This window comes from Centrocercus urophasianus, unplaced genomic scaffold (genome assembly GCF_019232065.1).
Source record: "Centrocercus urophasianus isolate 14NV4802_14NV808 unplaced genomic scaffold, USGS_Curo_1.0 seq_22, whole genome shotgun sequence".
Lineage (NCBI taxonomy): Eukaryota > Metazoa > Chordata > Aves > Galliformes > Phasianidae > Centrocercus > Centrocercus urophasianus.
The window spans coordinates 16,377,028-16,391,143 of record NW_024884778.1 but is presented as its reverse complement, the minus strand read 5'-3'; the positions used below and the strand labels follow the sequence as shown (position 1 = coordinate 16,391,143).

Genomic DNA, 14,116 nt, shown 5'->3' with positions numbered 1-14,116 from the left:
GCATTGAGATTCTTAAATGCAGCTACCCCATAGGCTCAGTTCTGACAATGTTCAATCTAACCCCTCAATCAAAGCGCTGGCCTCATGCCATCACCAGACTAAAACTCAGCTAAAATTTATTAAGAGGAAAAGCATTATGAATATTTATATTTTGGCTATTTTCATGTATCATATCTATTCCTGAACAGCGATAGGGAAAGGCAACAGCCAGGTGCTGGAAGCATAACAGTAACAAGAACACTCATTTGATTTCCATGGAAAATCAGTAACTAATGCCTAAATCACCTCATCCTCCCTAGTGAAATGGTGGCTACCATGAATATTTCTTTGGAACAGGTAAAGGAATGAGTTGTTTTTTTTTCAAGCAGCTGACTGTAAGAATATTGAACTGTATTGAAATCCTCACCAGAAGTAGCCAGTAGTCTTTCTTTCAAGAATCTCAGAACAGCTAACGATAGAAGAAATAGAAAGCTTCCCACCACAGATTGATGGGATGAAGCAATTATGAGACACTGCCTCAGCTCTACCAAGTAGAGGCCATTTCTCACAATTACTCAGGCAAAGTAGAATAACTTCAGGTTGATTACTCGCCATAAATAAAATAACAAATGTACTTCCACATCTGGTAGAATACAGCTGTATGGAAAAGTATCTTCCTTTAACAGAGTTAAATAAAGAAAATCCAGAAAAACAGAGCATTAACTGGTTGGAAGGAAGAGTACCGAGATCATATTTTTCCTTATAAGTGGAGATGCCAGGGACACGCACAGATGAATGACAACATGTAATAATACTCAGTGTTTCTATGGAAGTTTCCAAGTCACAGTTTCTGGCTGCAGAGAAAATGTACTGCAGACACAACTCACTGCTTGTCACATTCTTCTATTCTTTCCTGCAACTTTGCTGTCAGCCCCTACTGAAATGTGGATACAGGTCTAGGTATACTGAGTTTCATCCAATGCAAGACTCTGTTCTGTCATGGCATGCTCATATACTAGCATTACAAGCTCTTGTGCTACACAAGTAGATTTATTCAACAGTCATTGTAAAAGCAATGATTTTGTCATTGAACAAACTCTAAATAACAGAGTAAAGAGAAAGTATCTTCCATCATAAGTACATTAGGGAAATCGCTGTCAGTGCAAAACATTTTCTTATGCGTGATCATCCAGGAATTGCTTGGCAGATAACCTTGAAAACTACCCCTTGTCTTTGTCATGAAGTCTCTACAGAAAAAAAGCTGGTTTTTGAAAGCTATGTACATATGATTTGCAGATTGAAGACAACAATGGGAACAATCTGAAGTTGCAGGTATATTTCAGGTACCTTACAAAAATGCATTAAACCTGCAGCTAGAAGTGAACAAACACTAATAAAAAAGATTGATGTAAATTAAGATATCAGGAAAAGTATGAAAATGTGACCGTTGTACCCATAAAGCTTAATATCTTTATTGATTGATTTGGATGAGGGGATTGAGTGCATCCTCAGCAAGTCTGCAGATGGCACCAACTTGGGAGGAAGTGGTAGGAAGGAATATTTTTAATATTTTAAACTCTTTATTGTCTGCATTGATTGTTTGACTACTTGCTATTATAGCAACAGAAACTACACGAGGACTAACTCAATGCCCCTGCTGTAGAAAAGAAAACCCACCTATGAATGTAACACATGCTCTTCCTGCAACAGACTGAAAGAGTCAATATGTGCAATATCTCCAGTCTAGTAAATCTCCAGAATTATTTTTGAGTTGTAGCTTTTCCTATATTGAACTGTTCTTGGTCAACACATCCTTCATACGAGCTCCTAGAAAGCAGAACACTTTGCGTAAAACAGACTGCATAAGTCAAGGGCTGCAGAGCTTTCATCATGTAATATCACCTACAAAATGGGAAATAGGTAGAGATCACACTGTAAGGGCCACGTGAGGGGCAGCCATGGCCTCACATATTGAACAGCTTTCCTGTTTACTATTCAATGACCCCCCTTTTCATCAACCTTTAAAAATGCATATTTGCACAGGGACATCATCAGCGCATGACTTTCCACCAAACAGCAGGAAGTCTTTAAGAGCTGTTATTACCTGGTACTCTGGGCAGGCTCTGGCTGGACTGAAGGCCCTGCAAAATTGAGCAATTCAGTATCTGATTTTCTAATTAGCTGAGAGCTCTGTGCTTCAGTACCCACATTTTCCAGCCTGCTCTTGCAGAGGATAAATAGAGGATAAATAGATTCTGCAACAATCTGACGATCTGTTACTACTGTTAATAGCAAGCACAAACAAGAAGTGCCTTTGCAGGTCACATACAACAGTCACACAGGCTGCTAGTGGTCTGCTGACAGCATTTGTGAGTAACAAATTAAGACCTAGGAATTAGGATGCAAAGAGTTTTATTTCTGTATTTTCTTTCTGTGCCTACAATCTGACTTAGAAGTGCAGCCCAATGTGGATAATTCATGCCTGAGGTTGTTTCTTTCTTCAGAAACCCATAGGCTTTATGGGAACCAAATTACAGCATTCAGATTTCCTCATTATATTTAATCATGTATCCTCTTTTCTTCAGTACAGACACTGAAAGCAACAAATCAACATCGTCAATTCTTATCTTCTTATCTATAGATTTTCTTCAATTTGCCAAGTGAAGATTCTGGACTCACGAATCACACCGCTGTGCTGTCAGTGGTTATATTCCCTGCCTACTCTGGAAGTATTTTGCTTCCGTACTTCAAATAGACAGTTTTTAAGTTCATGCTTATTCAACAAGCTAAGCACCTAAAATCACTAAATATTAGAACAGTCTTCTCTCTAATGCCTTCAGTTCAGACCCAAAGTTGAAAGCAATAACAATTCTCATTGATTGAATGAGTTAATAAGAAATTCAAAACTTCAGACATGTTATTTTAAAAAGTTCGAGTGAACTTAAAAGGTTTGTCACAGCCTTCGAAACAAGATGTCTTGTGGGCATGATGTTAAATTTAATCCTCTCATTATCCTCCTTGTAAGGAAACTCCTACCACAGTTCAGACCAAAGCTAGAAGATGATCCAACCACACAGATTTCACCAAGATGACAAAGTAGAACTTGTTTACATTCAAGACAGCTCATGCAACAAAAAAAAGAAATGAGTCTTAATACGTCCCATGGCTGGCCCTGCATCATCTTCTGCAACTATATATGCTGTAAAGGAAGAGCTTTGCTACAGTTCTCAGATGGACAGGCTCTTTTCCTCTGTCATCATGGATTTTTAAATGTATGGTGAGATTTCAAGTCTTCTAATAACTAACAAGGATTCAGGACGCAATCATAAGTAGAAAACTACACAAAACTATCAGGTATGAAATTTAAATTTGGTTAAATTTTATTTTTAGAGAAAATAGCTTTAATTCTTGCATGTGCCTTATTTTGAACTGTTTATATAACAGATCTTCCAAAACTGTGCATTATATCCTTTGACTTCCACTTTAAAAAGCAAATCAATATAAAACCAACTAATTTGGTAGCAGTCAGTAACACTTCACTGGCTGGTGTTATAAATTCAAATGTCTTTCTCTGGTTCAGCATTAGGAATATATTCTAATTACTTTAAAAAAAAACAGTAACTCGTTATTTGATATTACTTAGGTTTAATTACACCATGGTAGTGACTTAACTGCTTACAGTACAGTTCATAAGGCACTATTTAGGTTTAATTTCACTCTTTCAACCTTTGCAGTTCTGTATTCTGCATATAAATACATGATTGCTGTAATTTTAATTCCATGTTGCCTGCTCCTACAACTTTATTGTTGCTCCTGACTTCTGATGCTTTTGTTTATATTCCAAATAAAACCATGCGTGATTTTGGTTCTTTAATAATTTCCAGTCCACAATGCTACAGAAAAAAACTTGGAAAGGTCAAATAGATCAACCTCAGGAAGCTCAAAGCCAAAATAGAATTTACTATTGTGTTATTTTCTTTTCTCGATGAAGAATTTTCCTTGTCAATAGGTTTAGAAATAATGCAACTCTTTTACCAATCCAGAACTATAATAAACTGCTTCCCTAGAGCTTTCTGATGAATCACACAACTAACCCAGAACAACATCTCTACTTCAACAATAAACTCACCCCCTCCTTTTCTCCATTTTTGCATATATATCCTAAGTACTGTAATCCAGCAAAATAACACAATGATATCTTTTCTTTTTTATCCCCTTGTAAAGCTGGGGAAAATATTTCCACTCATACCACAAAGCTGGTTTATATCTCTCATGTCATTCCTGGCCGTTTCATACAAAAGCTCATACTCTTTGTACACAAGCTACCACAAACATGCTGGAAACTTACTATGAATTTTAAAACACTACATATTAAAGCCGTATAGCCTGAGCGTTTGCTTCCTGCAGAACAGGAAATACAGAAATACAGAAATTCAGAGAAGTGAAAAAAAGCCAGCACACATTTGAAGATATTCATCAGGACCCTTTCTATAGCACATGCTTTCCCTCAGCTTTCACAAGGTCAGGATTTTGGCCAGTTGGTTGCTGATTTTTCTTTTTTTGCTGTACTGTTTCTTAACCTCCTCCTCCCTCCAAAGAACAAACAAAAAGAACGAACTCTTTGGGTAACGGATTGAGTGTAACAGAAACCACAAAATGAACTCATGACCTCTGAAATATTTTTGAAGTCATACACTTGTTTTTTTTTTTTTTTTTAATGAACCGATAACACTGAAGAAGTACTTTAAATTTTTTTAAAAGTGATTTTAACAGAATGGATCTCCCTGCAGACTTGTGACACCGCACCAACAATAGCTGATGATGTGGCACAATGCTTTTTTTTTTCGCTGGCAAATCAGAAGAGGGACTAAAGCTATTATTTTACTTTGCCTTCCCACAAGGCTCCTCACCACAAAGTATGGTTTAGGGACATCTTTTGTTCCTCCAGCTGTGTTAGGCTATTGCTCAGATGATTTCATCAGCACGCTAAGCTGCTCCCTTCCACAACTTGAGCTTCCCAGACTTCCAAGGAGTAACTTCTATTGGTAAGCAGGAATAAAAAGAACCAGTTGTGTTATCTTTGCAGTGAGGAGTAACTCATGCATCTTATGTAAGTACTTGATTTCCTGCACCCATCCAAAATCAATCCGTTAGGCTGGTGCTTAACCCACTATACTGGAAAGAATGCAACAATTACAATGTCTAACAACCCAGATTGCACAGGACTTCATACACACAGTTCTTTTGCAACTTGTCTGTAACACATTAAGGTGAGAAAGGAATGAAGACATTCCCATTCCCATTTCCCTGCTCCTTCTCCCATCTCTTACGGTACACTTCAGTATCAGGGACAGCACAGGTAGAAAGCTCTTCATAATCAGAATTCAGACAGGAAAAGTTCAGTTTACTTCAAGGCCAGTTGCTTATGGCTGTTTCTTGAAAGATCCAAACTAGAAAATGTTTTTGCTAGTAGTACTGTTGACAGGGCTCTGAAAAAAAATGTGTCATTCTGCTTATTTACAGTAGTTTTATACTGCTTCTCCTTGACACTGAGAGATTCATATGTGATTTCACTTATGACTACCTGGGCATCTTATTTTCTTTCTCATCAACAGGGTAGAAGTACCAATTTAAATATGGGGACTCTGAGCCAACTATCCATCATTTACCTCCTTTGGACCACCGCTGCGTTTTGCCAATATGAAGACTACGATTTTGGGGACGAATATGATGAGCCAGATCATCAACATCCATATTATTTTAACTCTAATCCAGGCGCACAAGCCGAGGTTCCTCACTTTCCTTTTCCAGTCGAGTGTGCCAGAGAATGCTTTTGTCCGCCAGAATTTCCGCTATCTATGTACTGTGACCATCGTAAGCTTAAAACAATACCAAATATCCCTGCTCACGTCCAACAACTCTATCTGCAAAACAACGATATTGAAGCTGTACCTGCAGGACCATTCACTAACGTTACCATTTTAAGAGAAATTAATCTGAGCTTCAACAAAATTAAGTCTCATATGATTGATCGTGGTGTTTTTGCCAAATTGTCAAACTTAGTGCAGCTTCACTTACAGCACAATGAATTAGATGAATTTCCATTCCCACTTCCCAGCTCTCTGGAGAGACTCCTCCTTGGCTTCAATAAGATTTCCCAGTTACCTGGAATTGCACTGGACGGATTACCAAACATCACCATGCTTGACCTCTGCAATAATTTGCTTGACGATTCAGTACTCAAAGGAAATCACTTTTCAGTCATGAGCAACTTAATGCAGCTGAATTTATGCAACAACAAATTACAGACCATGCCTCCCAGCCTGCCGTCGTCACTTATGTATCTCTCTCTAGAAAATAACTCCATTTCTTATATTCCAGAAAACTATTTCAGCAAACTCCCCAAAATCATTGCCCTAAGAATGTCCCACAATAACCTGCAGAACGTTCCACGCAACACCTTTATTAATCTACCAAACCTTATAGAACTTAACCTTGGACATAACAAATTGAAACAAGTATTCTATATTCCAAGAAGTCTGCAGCATTTGTATATTGAAGACAATGACATTGAAAGTACGTTGATAGCTCTTCACTCTTGAAAAGCTGAAAAATGTAGAAATGGAATTTGGAGTTGGTTGTAAGGAGCAGAGGGTGGGATGAGCTTTTACTTTACCACCTAATCCCTTAGCCTGAATCAAAAACTATCAGAAACTTATTTTGTCACTGATTAGGAAGACCTGTCACCTGTCAGCTGATGGGTTGTGTAAAATCCAAGCTTACAATCTAGGAGTCATCCAAATTTGCATGTTGTTCAAGAAGTATTACGATAGCCCTCTTTGCAGACGTACGAGATTGAGCTGTTAATGTTCTGAACCAACCAGCTAACGAGGCACTGACCCAAAGTTCATACACAACATATCTCTCATGCTATGCAGCTTCTAACTTACAGCACAGGAAAGGTACGGCTCCATCTTCTTCAAGATGGAATGTAAACACATCCTTGGCTAGCTGAGAAGAAACAAAGGCAACCTAGAAAGGATTTTATTTTCCTGTTTTCCCATGATTTCCAAGTGGATGTTTTGTAAATATTCCGCAATTTTTTTCATTTAACTCCTAAAATCACTTTGAAACTTTCTTCTGATGAAACAACTGAAAAATCACATAAGAATTGAAAAACTGTATGAAAAATATCCAATTAATATAAAATAGTAATTAAGATTGTAGTTGCACCCACACTATATGTATACATTTTACCCACAATCTTATGTTTTCCAAATTCTAGAACTGTTATAATTGTCATGTATGAAACTGGTTTAAAACAGAGGAAAGGCTGCTATAATATGATGCATCACAAGTATTTTCCATTTTAAATTCCAAAATTCAATTATGAAATACTTCTTAAATATAACCTTATCTTCTGAATTTTAATTAAAATTTTTCTCTCTTACAGTGATAAATGTTACTTTGATGTGTCCATCTATTGATCCAATGAACACCAACCAGCTAACCTATCTACGGGTGGACCAAAATAAGCTAACAGCTCCAATAAGCACTTATGCCTTCTTTTGCTTCCCTCATATTAGAACCATTTACTATGGAGAACAAAACAGAAACGGCAACAAGTCCACACAAATCAGAGCAGCAGTGTTTCGACGACTTTTAACACCAGAAGAATACGACGAAATAGAAGATGATCATGAAACACATGATCAGGAAACTGAGGAAGAGCATGAAGCAGAAAACTATTTTTTTCCTCACTTTTGGTGAAATAATCATTGTTAATGAGTACATACAGAAATTCTTCCTTACTTGTGGAGTATTTGTGCCCATTTTAGAACAGTTAAATATTTTGGGATCTTTAAGCTATAATCTATAACATGGAGATAGAATTTTAGTGTACATAAATATGCCATTAGCAATGCAGAAAAAAAATTTTAATACTAACAGCAAGAATACTCATGTCAATATTTGGTAGCAGTATGATATATAACCAGTATTGATGATGGACTTATTTGTGCGTTGGCAGCATTAAGCAGTAGAAAAAAGTTCACTTTAGAACTTCCATGTTCTAAAGTGATTCTACTTGCTAAAATTTATAGCACAGATGATGTAATGCTCAACAGGAATATGTGAATATGTGGACAACATCAAAAATCTGTCCAGCTAGATGTTCAACTACTGGAAGAAGTAAGAAAACAGTAGAAAATAGACATACAAGAGAAAAACATGAGAGCAAGATCACAAAAGATCACAGTGTTGTTGCACATCTTCCTCAAATGTTGATTCATTCAATATCTAATTGAAAAGGAAAGTCAAACTTTCAAGTTTCAGATCTTAATATACTGTTTGTGCCAAGATGTATTCTTTACTTCTCAACCTGTGCTTCAGCTATCACAAGTCTTTCAAAAAGATTTTAGTTGATTAGACATGAAGGCAATGAACGACTTTTCAAAGGTTTTAATGGTGTGCATTAACACAACTCTGAACCATTAGACTAAAGTACAGGTAAGACAGAAGTACTGTTTTATTTTAGAAGGCATTTTAAATTTAATGCTTTAATTAGAACTGCACATCAGCTAGAGCAGGCACAGATAGTGGCACTCCAGGCTTCATTAACAATTTAGACTACCCTTCAGCATAACTAATACCAATAAGCTGCACCCCCTGCTTCAAAGTTGAGCAAAAATTGCTTCAAGTAATCCAAAGAAAAGTAGCATACATTGTCTGAGCTATGGAAAGCTTTTGTTATGTCTTATACCTAAAGAGATTCAAGTCACTACAAGGTAAGAACACAGAGCACATAAGGCCTTTAGTTCAATTAAATTCTTCATTTTTTCAGCACTTCACTGAAGAACACAAGTGCAATAAGCCATACATCACGCTACCACATTTATATTATTGTTTAAGTTTAGGGAAACTAGAAGTGCAATATAGAAATAGACAAGCAAATGTGTACTAGAATTTCTAAAAAGTTTTAGCTTTCTTATAGTAACAGTTACTTTCTGAAGTCCTTCTTAGTATATTTTGTTTTCTAATGCAACAAATAATATGCTAACAAACTGAAAAACCTTAATCATGCGTCTGTATTTATAAACTGAAATTAAGCCCTCATAAGCACATGAAAATAACCATGTCCTTAAGAACAAATTCTTTGAAAAATCTATGCATACAAAATGTACAGGATCATAGGCGATTTGGAGACTTATGTGAACTACCTCCATCTTCTTTCTTTCCTCTGCACCCACATTTTTTTCTTTTCACGTGCGCAGTGACCATGAAGATACGGTACGCATTCGTAAACATCTAGCTTCAGCTTTTCAGAATGCATCTTCCTTTGTTAAAAAAAATCAATTAACATTTATCAACCTCAAGAACCCTCTGGCTTCACGTAGAAACATAAATATATTCATTATATTTAAATACTCTTCAAAAACGTAATGGACATCACATACACAAATTCAAATATAAGCACCTGTAACTTTAATAGTTTTATTAAAATAAACACACAGTATGTTAACTGCAGATCTTCACCTCTTTCAGCTTTTAAGTGAAGAATGCACAATCAAAATTAAGACACTTTTTTGAAGGCTTCTTCAGCCTTAAAAAGAACACTATTCAGTTATAGTAGTGTGTATACACACACACATACACACACACACACAAGATCAGAAACTGTCTGCTTAGCTTTATTTTTTGAAGTTGCATTAAAGTCAAACTTTTAACAATTAGCTGCCACAGATTAAGAGGTAACAGCACAGATTAAAGCAAATAAAAGAGACAGCTTAAGAATAGTCAGTTCTGATTATGGAGGGAGTCCACAGGTAGGAGTTCAGCAAAAGTCCTGTGCCTAGGTTTATTCTATTTAATATACTTGGAAAAAAATAAACAAACTGGACTGATCAGTGAGATGACGACAAAATGCTAAGAACTAGTGAAGAATTACCAGCTTCCAGGATGCTAAGAAAGCAAGCAAATTCAACATTATTAAATGTAAAGTGATATCCGTGGAAAAGATACCACTAGTTCCATGTGAAAACTAAAAATTCATGATCTGACTCCCATTGCTCAGGAGCAAGACTTGAAAGTAACAACAGACGGTACCACATCAACAGGGGCTCCTGTGCTGGACACCATTCTGCTGTTCACATAGACATTAAGAGCACTGTAGAGTTCTGCCCCCTTGAGCTACCTGGGTGCTTGCTCTGTTATTTATTTTCTGGATATTACACGGGCCTTTTCAAAAGAAAACAGATTCTTAAATTAAGAACTAAATAAGTATCAAAAAGTCCGATGGTTTGTATACAGAAATACAGCAAATACAGAAACAGAGCCTGGCCTCTAGTACTGCATCCACATGAGCAATTAAGGTGAAGCACTAGGGGTGGATTTGCACACAAAATACTTGTAATGAGGCCACGAAACCCACCTTCAGTTTTTGACGGAAAGGATGTTTATTCCAACTAGCACTAGCAACTAATTAAATCCATTAGCAGTACAAGCCATCAGGTACATCCCCAAGTACACACATCTTCTGGATTGTCACATCCAAAAGAACCAAGTTCAAGTAGTTCTAAGAGATCTGTGATACGAATCAAAATACAGTGACTTGGCCTTACCAGGAGATTCACTTCAAAAAAGTGCTCCTGATCCAATGAAAATACCAGCAGAAACACAACCAGAAAACACAGTAACTGATAAACATGGAACTCCATTTCTGCTTTCAACTTTGGCCTAACTATTCAGAAGAACTGTGTTTTCCAAGTCTTATCTACATAAACAAGGGTGGAACTTTCTTGTAATCTAAGCTCAGTACCATTCACAATCCATGGTAATTAGCAATTCTTTATTAGAGCACTGCTAGTGCTAAGTACCTATAAATACCTATAAAAAAACCTATTTAGATTCTGATACCTATGTAAGCCTATAGAGAAAATCTCATGGATTTCTGGAAAACATTCAGTTACAGCTAAGCTTTTGACTGCAAAACCAAAGCTCTCAGAACTACATGACTGACAAACTGATTTTTCCACTGTCTGTACTGTATGATACAGGTATAATGAAAAAAGCAAAAATAAAGTAACAGCAGTTTCAACCCCACTGTTCACGTTCCTTTCCTTCGTCTCAGAACAGCAGGAACTTATTTTTCCTTTTTCTGTTCTTGATTGTTGGGCTTTAATACTGATGAAGATTATTCTTTGAGATATTTATTTCAGTATTATGATAATAAATTAGATGGATTAGGACAGAAAGTCCCTTTAGGGACAACAGATGGTTTACATTTCAAGCTTTCTTCTTTGACTTCTTATAACTTATTCCATTTCCACTCCTATAGCATGAACCAATTTCCTTCTGCTTACCAACTTGATCACTGCAAGCAATAAACATAGGAATTTCCTATATGAAATAAAAGATACACTATTTTTTAAACAAAAATATTATGTACCAAAAGAAATGTTAAGGATTTCATAATCATTTTCATATTACAGGTGTATAAACTTTCCAGAATTAACCGATCAATGCATAACCAATAAAGTCATAAAACTTAACAAATACACAGAATTATCATACGATGCTCTAAGTTTTATCCCAAATTTACATTACTAACAATCTAGACCTTTAAAAGAAAATCAAATCACTTGATCTTGTAATTCATGTCATAAATTTAATATCAACAGGAAAAAAAACAACTAACCTTCCTCTATTAAAATGTACAAGAGCACAAAACAGACAAATACGATGACTAACCATAAATACAGTGCATAAAGGAGATGCTATGAATAATGTAAGGAGCACACGACAGGAATATCAAACTGAAGTGCTTATAAGGCCGGCGAGCCTTGGAGCCTCATCTCGTGTCCCCACGGACGTACAGCAATGGCTCTAAAGCAGTGATACTGTTAATAAAAAGTCACCTCCGTTTGGTTAGTAATTCCAAGCCATTTTAATAAATTGAAGCAGGCTGGCTTTTAATTCGGGATTTAACTGATGGTAAGTATGTAAAAGTTCAAGAGAACTTATCTTCAGAACAGGGCGCTGAGTGAATAGCAGACCGTAGCATTACTCCACTTATCAGTTGTATTTGTAATTATTTGATTCCTAATTACACCTGTGCATTTTCTTTTTTTTAAGATGTACTTTATTCATTTAGAACTCAGTAACCGATACAAGGACTCTCTTTCTTTTCCAGAAGCGCAAAGAATAAATGTAATGTCTTCAGCTTTAAAAAATTCTGATTGTAAATCAGAAACATATGGAAGGATGCTCATACAATCACTAGGTCATTTTCCAGCTGTCTGTTCTGCAGCTGGTTGCTCCAACCATGACCTTAGCTTATTCTAAATAACTGAGCCTTGGAAACAGTCATAACTTTTCATAAAAACAGCAAAATGCATAAATATCTTATCTCCAGTTCTTCAATCATTCTGGATCTCAAGTATTGTAAGCCTTCTTTTTAGATAAGATGGCTGTTTATCTTAGATCCAATACCATTTCCAAAACCTCCCCCATCCCCCAAGGATGCTGAATTGGAACATACTTTGCTTAACACGTTGTGTACAACAATTCTTACATAGTATCAACTTGAATCTGATTTTTGTGAGTGGCTGAAGAAGAAATCAGGAGGTTACTTCCCCCTTTTTGGATACTCTGGCTTTTTGTTCCCAGAATGAATGTAATGCCCATGCTTATGCTGGTTTGCATTGCCTTACAACTAATTGTACACTCCTCACATTGTGTGATTTCCAGTGCTCCTAAGAAAGCTAAGCAATAAACCATAATTCATTCTTCTAAGCACATTTAAAACCAATAAAAATTTGAAAGTTACAGAACTCGCCAACATTGTCCTTTAGAGACCATGACACATGATGAAGGCCAAGGTCTTTAAGCAGCTGTAAAAACGCATCTTCTCTTAAACACAGAGTTAATTTGAGTGCTTAAACATACATTCAGTTTTGCTTCATTTCATAAGGAATATCTTGACATCAACTCTACTATACTCTTCCTACAGCCCCCTCTATTAACCCATGCACCTCTGAGAGATAAGGTCCCTTTCCTGTTTCCATCTTCATTTTTCCCTCTCCCCCCCTCTGCCTCCCATCACAGTCTGGTATCTACACAGACAGTGCAAGGCCCTGCTGAGGCAACCTGGAGAAATCATTCATAACCAGAAGCCTCAAAGGAACAAAGACTTTCTCCTCTGGAAGCCCAGCTCTGCTTGGCTCAGTCCTTGCGGAGGTTTACCAGCAACAAGACAATTCTCTGCCTCATGGAGAATTACCAGCAACCAGTCCTCACTTTCATCTCAATGAAGGAGGATAGCAAAGCTTTCTTGTAATGTTTTTGTACTAAGCTACTAAGGATTAAATGAAAAATTCTAAACTTTTGCTTAAACCCACAGAAAATGGAGAGAACTGCCCTACCATTGCAACTGGCATCATTCTCTCTGCCAACATACATTGGATGAGAACTGCTCATTTTGCAGTATGCCCTTTAATATTTTGGTTTTTTTTTAAGGGAAGTTTAATTTATTTTTTATCTGCCTTCAGGGAAGGGCAAGAGCAGAAGTAAACAAGACAGCCTGGAGCTCTGAACAGGTCTTAAGATACAACGACATTCCAAGCACAAGATAAATAGATTGAGTTGAAAATCAGCCAGTTCAAAGAATCCACAAAACCCATCCTCCTTTCTGCCTGCAAAACAAATATCTATTTCAGTTCCTCTAGGTTATTTTCAGCTTTGTTTTTTACTTTACCTGCTTTTGACACTAAACTCTCCTAAATACTAGATTTCTTTCCAGATGATGAAGAAAATATAATCAGAAACACCTATGGTTTGGAGTGGCTACATTAACTTTCTCCTTCCTCTCCCGTAACTTTCCAGTGCCTCCCACCCAAACTCATCCAATGTCTCTTTCCCTGATTTCCCCATGAGATACCTCCTAGGACAGCCTGTGAAAATGAGATACAAGAGGTAAAAAGAAGGAAAAAGGGATAAATAAGGTACACCTGACAAACCAGAAAGTGCATCTTAAACACTTTTCAAGGCCCTCTTGAAACACTGGAGTTCAATTTTTATTTTAAACAGAGCTTGTTTAGCTTTTCAGAAATGAAATTACACTTCAAGCACATAAATCTTA

The 14,116-nt window shown here is 36.6% G+C and overlaps 2 protein-coding genes across 2 annotated transcripts in view; one reads left to right on the top strand and one right to left on the bottom strand.

The window, feature by feature from the left end:
- Positions 1 to 14,116, bottom strand: part of LOC122162666 (centromere protein P) — a 116,756-nt gene that overhangs the window by 74,451 nt on the left and 28,189 nt on the right. The gene's annotated exons all lie outside the window — the stretch shown is intronic.
- On the top strand, positions 3,258 to 7,917 carry OMD (osteomodulin). The gene is made up of 3 exons (XM_042823172.1): positions 3,258 to 3,333; positions 5,595 to 6,555; positions 7,433 to 7,917. The coding sequence occupies exons 2-3, from the start codon at positions 5,616 to 5,618 to the stop codon at positions 7,747 to 7,749; spliced, it is 1,257 nt and encodes a 418-aa protein (XP_042679106.1). The 5' UTR covers positions 3,258 to 3,333; positions 5,595 to 5,615; the 3' UTR covers positions 7,750 to 7,917.

What these genes read in the sequence shown, in the direction of transcription:
- OMD (XM_042823172.1), top strand. Translation starts at nt 5,616, where the DNA reads ATGGGGACTCTGAGCCAACTATCCATCATTTACCTCCTTTGGACCACC. An exon ending in TGAAGACAATGACATTGAAA is followed by an intron (nt 6,556 to 7,432) that starts GTACGTTGATAG and finishes TCTCTCTTACAG; the next exon opens with TGATAAATGTTACTTTGATG.